Here is a 6,912-nt window from a genome sequence, read left to right on the forward strand (position 1 = left end):
ATTTTATAACGTTGACCATTTTTAACAACCTATTGTCATTCACCACTAGTATAACCTGTCATATGTGTTTTGAAATTCAAAAACCCAACTTTTGCCTATGTAATTCTATTTTCAAACATAAAACAGGAAGGACAAATGGCTCCCCTTGGATCTCCCCACCCACCCATCCCTGAATCCCAGAGCATGAGTAATTGTCAGGCCCAGTGAAATGATTGCAGCTTTCAACGCTAATGGAAGCCTGGCACATTTATTATTCAGTCCAGGAAGCAGCGTGCTGCAAAGTGTCAAGAGACCTTTGAGGTGTAACTCGGCAAAAACTAACCTCAGACTACAAGGTGACATAAGCCCGCTGAACTTTCTCCTCCTCCATCCCCGTGCCTTTATGTCTGCAGCCACTCTGTGTCCATCTGCTGTGGCAGACAGGAGCCAAACGGAGAAGACGAGATGGCATCACAGCTGTGGTGTTGTCAGACAGCGAGGGATGGGTGTACTGTGTCACAGCAGACAAAATGACTGACGCTCTGTGGTGAGCCGGAGGTGCTTTGCCACTGACAGCCGTGAGCGGTGGAGAGAAGCTATTTCACTGGCCCTTGTGGGTGTTCACTGGGAGGAATGCAAAAGGAAGGGGTGTGATAGTGCTGAGGGGGGGTTCAGCGGATAGCTGACCTGCTGATAACGCAGGTCACGAATTGGATAGGTTTGATATGTGAACATGCCCACACTTGTGCTCGGGGAAAGCGACACCGCGCTGCAGACCGATCTCCTCTGTACACTGCACCCTCCTAAAAAGCAACACACATCCGACAGAATTCCAGAAATGTGCTTAAGCCGTCTTCAATGTCCATGTCTAGACAGAATTCCGGGGATTTGCTTTTACTGACTTTTCAAAACAAGAGGTAGGAAGTGAAAACAAGACTGTTTTTCTTTGCCAGCACCATCATTTATTTCCAATTTGATATTTTGTTTTTGTCCAATATTGTAAAAATACACAGCAAGCCTGTGTATACTGTAACACGTTTTTTGAGACCACTTGTGCACGCCTCCCTGCTCACTCTCAGCCCGGGGAATTTAAGTTCCCTCAGCGGTGCCTACTGCTGTCAATCTGCTATGCAGAGCAAAACGCAAACGTGAACAGGGCAAACCATTCTACAATAACAGTCCAACCATCCAATAAGACACCATAAAAATATAAATCATCTTTTTTTAAACTTCAGCTTCCTTGTTATTGTGAAGTTTTCTTCCTAACTCTTCTTTTACATGAAACAATAATCCCGCTTGGCTACAAAATACCACTTACCCATATAGAGGAAACTCACAGTTTAAGGGTCTTAGCTTGCATTAGTGGACCTGTAGTTTATTGGATCTAAATGTGTGTTTGTGCTGTTTTTTGTCTTCTTGACTCCGTCATTTCAGTTCAAGACCTTGTTGTAAAAATGCTTTGGTTAATTTGATTAGGAAACGAACGTCCAGGATAAAATTTGAAGACATGAGTGGAATTGCAAGGGCTGGGAGGGTGTACCGGAGGCTGGGGGTTGCATGCCAATGCGAAGTAACTGAGTGAGGGGAATGTGTATAATTGATGGTGTGCATCTCAGGCTGGCATTTACAAAATCTGTGAATGAAAATGAAGCCGAGATGAGATAATTACAAGTATAAATTAAGAGTGTGAACTTTCAGTTATATAGAGCAATTAAGTCAAGTAAGCAGTCTCTACCTCTGATAACATACCATAAAGCTGGAGTTATACGCCAGTTAAGTGGGCTTTATCTTGAAGGGTTTGTTTGGTTGAAAATGCTTCCTTTCCTTCTTCCAGCAGCTTTCTGCACAGGTTAATACAGACTAAAGCTATTTGTGTCACTGAGAATTAATGACCAGGGTCCTGCAGCTCAGACATCTACAGATTGCCTTTTATGGTTATTTTTGTTTCTTTTTCATGCCTGATAAAATCTCAGATGGTTTGAGATTTATCTGTCTTGATAAAAGCATCCAGTGTGTGGGCAATATAGACACCTGCAGACAGCCTCCTAAACAGAAAACGCAATAAAGAGGGAAAGTGCATGTTTGACCAAACGAAATAAATAGTCAATTCATGCGTCATCCACACAAGACCTTATTTTTGCACTTAGTGCAAACCCGGGAAATCATTTTCTTAAAATGATAGGATTAATTTAAACTCGGCTATCTGTGCTTTGGGTATTAATTATCTTAGTGCCTCAGCGACACAATCCTGGCGCGCGCACGCACGTACAACGCGGAGCGGTGCACTTGCTCCTCTGAACCCTCCTTCCCACGATCCGCCCACCACCTCGGGACTGAAGTCACGTGCTCCACCGCCTAGTGTCTCTTTCGTCGAGCCCACAGCCCCACAAATCAAACTCAGTCAGCGCCCGGCAGAGAGACAGAATGGAGGATGAGAGGCGGAGAGGCGGCTGTTGACAGAAAGCCCCATCGGCGCCAGCGGAGGACACTTAAGGGATGATCGATGCCGCGCTCGTCCAAAAATGCTGGTTTCTGTGGTGTTCCTGCAAACCGGGAGATGAGATTTGCACAGAACGGAGAGCATCTCCTTGCTGTGATATTCAACAGTCCGCCTGTGCACCGTGCGTGGTGCGTCGGGGGTGTGCGGTGCACGGGGCGCACGGCTCAGTACCGCGCCGGCTCCACTCTGGACTGAGGATAACCGCTGCTCTCTTCAGCTCGGAAGGGTGATCTTCCCCATCATGAGGACTCTCTCAGCCAACTTGTTTGCGGTGCTCCTGATGTGCGCCCTCGCGGGTGTTTTCTACGTCTGGAGCGCACTGGAGAGCCGTTTGGAGCGGCAGAAACGCAGCTTTCCGGCACCAGATGGAGGCTTGTTCCACCGTGGTCTCCCCGAAGACCCCTCCACCAAAACTTTCCGAGCCCTGCTTGCTGTTCCTGCGCCACAAAGACCTGCCCAGAATCTCAGCAGTCAAGCCGCCTCCGCGGGAAGTCGAAATTATCATGTGAAAGAGGATAACAAGAAGAGGTCAGCGCGGCGGGAGGGTCCGGTCACAACATCAGTCAACCCCGTGGACAACAGGATTTTTTGGAGTGACTGGCTCGAGGACCTCTTCCCGGTAGGCTTCACGCAGGAACACGCGTTAGCTTGGAGGAATAAAGGTAGAACGTCCCGGGTGGTTCGGCTGGAGCGTGGATGCGGCAGGACATCCAATCAGCTCGCCACGTTTGCAGACGGGACGAAAGCATGCGTGCGTTACGGGATAAACGCGGATCAGGTGCAAGGTGAAACTTTGACGTACTACTTTGCCAGCGTGCTGGGCATCACAAACCTGCCGCCGCTTGTTCTGTCCCAGCTGAGCAGACACGGGGAGCAATGGGCGGCTGTGAGGACACGGATCGACAGCCTGCAGTGGAGCGATGGGACCGTGGTTTCCCTCACCGAGTGGATTTCCAACCTGAGCGGCGTGGTCGCACCTGCGCCGCTCCGGCAGGAAAGCGGCGGGCTGCACCCTCTGCTCCAGGGGCTAAGCAACAAGACCACGGCGGAGCTTCTGGAGCTGATGCAGTGGACGGACCTGATCCTGTTGGACTACCTGACTGCAAACTTCGACAGACTCGTCAGCAATCTGTTCAGTCTGCAGTGGGACTCGCGCGTCATGGAGCGGGAGACCAACAACCTCCTGAAAACCCCTCACGGGGACCTGGTGTTCATAGACAACGAGGCGGGCCTCGTGCACGGCTTTCGGGTGTTAAACATGTGGGAGAAATACCACAGCTCCGTCCTGAGCTCCGTTTGCGTGTTCAGGAAAAGGACCGCGCGGCGCGTGGCGGAGCTGCACGCGCGCAGAGACGCCAGGCAAAGGCTGCTGGAGCTCTACCGAGACAGCGAGCCTTTGTCTCAGGAACTGGGATTTCTGTCAGATGAGCACGCGGTCGTTCTCCAGGAGAGGATCAGTACTCTGCACAAACATATTTTGCATTGCAAAGAACGCTACAGCGAGCTGTGAGCACACAGGACGCGCGCGCCTGGTGGATTTTATTGTCTGCACAACTAAGAGAAACGAGCTTGTCAAATGTGAATGTTACACCTGTGCAACAGTGATGCACGAAAACGTCTTCAGTATCCAGCTGAACTACCTCCCGTGAATAGAAATGCCTTGTTTATAAATACTAACGATTTATTTCATGCCATTAAGTTCTCCTGTTTAACCTGTGAGGGGAAGTTATAGACTTCTGTCCTCTTTCACTGCATTCATGTTCAGCTGAATATAAATACATGTAAAAATGTAGAGTAAAAGCCTATTTGTGACAATAGGAAACCATATGTTTTTTGTTTTGTTTGTTCAAATTGTGTTAAAGAAACCCCATAAGCCTTAAGTTTACCCTACAGGGGTCTGCAACCTTCAACACTTGGGTCAAGTTCTCACTGACAACAACCCAGGAGCCCCAAAGTCTAACTTGACCCTTCAGAAAAACAAGACACTGATTTGTATTTATACTATTATGGTAGATATAAATGAACTATTGTTTTTGGCATAAAAATGAGCCTTTTTTTTCACAAAAGAAATACATTATAGCTTTTAACAGAGGTTCACTTCTTTTCAAAATAAAAGACAGTGTGTCACAGAATCATCTCAAGGCAGCATAGGTAGGTAGTAGGTAGTGTAATCTCAGTAATGATTAAACAACAGTTTATTTCACCATCTATGGAGCCAGAAATTTGTAAATCTAACAAACCAAAATTAAATCAGAGCTGAGTGAGTGAGTATTTTTCAACCAAAAAAAAAAAATTTGTTCCAAAATAGAAAATAAATTTTATAATCTAGTAAACCTAACTGTCCTCCAACTGATTTTCTGTGTAACACGGTGCTCAAAATTCTCCGTGTTTTAGTTCAACTTTGTAAAACTTGTAAGCCAAACCGCTTAGGATTGTTGGAGCATTACAGCTGCTGTGCACAAGAGCCTTGCAGAGTGATGGGCTCATTTTCTTTTCTTTTCTTTTTTTTGCTTTACTACTTACTTGCTTTTTACTTTACACTTACTTTAACCAGAGAGCCACAACGAAGGGGCCTCAGGTTGCAGACCCCTGCCCCAATAAATCCACCATTCTCTCCTGCTCAGTAATTTGCACACATTGTAAAATAGCTGGCACCTTCCCTCTTGCACATTTAGCCTTAAAGTCGCCACTGTGTCATAAATGTTGTGTTTTTATGTGGTAAATATAAATAATACAACCAGTTTTGATGCTAAATAATTTAATGTATGTTGTAACATTCCAAAATCTTTCTTTGTTTTTTATAAATACATCATAATCTAAGATGGCTTTCCATTGTCAGTGAGTTCTTTAATGTCAATTGCTTTACTGGTTTATCAAGTGGGCATCAAAACAGAATTTGCTTAAATTTTTTGGAGCAGTTTGAGTCCTCCATCGCCTCTGTTTTTGCCCGTACAGTGCTTTCATTGTGCTGTAGGAATATCATGTGCTGGCACAGTGTTTCGCCAAAAGCCTTACTGTCAGCCACAGGCACGCTACGACATGAATCTCCTCTAATCCCTTTTATAATCTCAGACAGAATGATGAACCGAAGGAAACAACTGACATTTTGTGATGCGATTTGAAAAAGGTTCCACTCTTCTATAACTGTATTACAAATTCCTCCTTTTCAATTAGCAAAGTGCCAAGTTTGAAGCTCTTCGGAATGGAACTCTTGTGATATCAAATGGGCCAAAAAGTAAAAGCACTTTAGTCTAAGAACTAAAACGGAGCCAACAAAAACAAATGAGAGTCATAGAAAAAAGTAATGCATGCATAATGCTGCTTGAAGTCCCCTTTGTTATGTTTTATGGTTGATCCTCACTTTTCATTTCATTGACTTTTTTTCCTACCATTTTTGTTCCACCACAAGACTTTTTTTTTGCCACTTGATTTATGAAAAATATGAACACTTGTGTGGAAAATATGTCCGGCTCTTTAAAGCCTAATTCTTTCCAGCCTTTTGCTGTCCCACACCTCATATGGTTCCTTTTATCTGTTTTTTTCATGAGACCAAAAGCTTCATCTCCAATCATTGTGAGGCATAGCTGCATCTTGTTGCCAATTGTGGCTTATTTTCAGTTTCACTTGCAGTTTTTTCATACACCTGTGACTCTTGGAGCCCCTGTAGGGTAGTTTTTTTTCCTATTCAGTCACGGCAGTAGTATAATCTTAGAAGTCAATATGTGCTAGTGCTTTTTTATATATAGGCAGAGGAGGTTGTGTTAATGAGGTGGCCGCATGCTCAAATGTGAGCATTTTTGTCTCAAGGGAGTTGCAAAGGCTGCACTTGCAGCTGGGCATGGCTCTCTGGGCATGTCTCTTTATGCACTGCAGAGAGATTTACGACAAGCTGCAGAACCAGGGATTAAAAACAATGGCACATGAGGCCTGCATGTCTATGCTGGTCTTAAAAACACGCCTCCCTCTGTGTCTTGGGTGATTTTCTCCTATCTGTATGTCATCCACATCTCACCAATGCTCTGCCATGCATCTGTCTTTATTACTAGCATCCCTGTCAACTCCCATCAATGAATTAAAAAGTGAGGAAGTGAAATTTCATTCTTTATAGGTTTTGTGTGTGTGTGTCTGTGGATTTTTCTTTTATATGAAAATCCCTTTTTTTTACTGACAGCCATGCCATCAGTAATTACACTAATGGGGGGAAAATCAAAGGGGTTGTCGAATCCCTCTATAACCATTAACACGTGTTCCTCACTCCCTCTTCCAACCTGGGATTCTTCAGCGCCCCCTTTTCTTGCAACATCCTCATGCACGCAACCCTGTTGCATGACATGAAAGCACCAATGTTATTAGTTGGTGTACATAGCAATTAGTTATGCTTTGCTTTTATAGATGTCAAGTGCTCTTCTTACTTTTCCAGATGGTAGTTGTTG

The 6,912-nt window shown here is 45.0% G+C and overlaps 1 protein-coding gene across 1 annotated transcript; it reads left to right on the forward strand.

The window, feature by feature from the left end:
- The first annotated feature begins 2,339 nt into the window (after positions 1-2,339).
- On the forward strand, positions 2,340-5,306 carry fjx1 (four jointed box 1). The gene has a single exon (XM_004069733.4). The coding sequence runs from the start codon at positions 2,721-2,723 to the stop codon at positions 3,987-3,989; it is 1,269 nt and encodes a 422-aa protein (XP_004069781.1). The 5' UTR covers positions 2,340-2,720; the 3' UTR covers positions 3,990-5,306.
- Positions 5,307-6,912: the final 1,606 nt, after the last annotated feature.

The sequence above is a fragment of the Oryzias latipes genome, chromosome 6 (genome assembly GCF_002234675.1).
Source record: "Oryzias latipes chromosome 6, ASM223467v1".
Taxonomy (NCBI): domain Eukaryota; kingdom Metazoa; phylum Chordata; class Actinopteri; order Beloniformes; family Adrianichthyidae; genus Oryzias; species Oryzias latipes.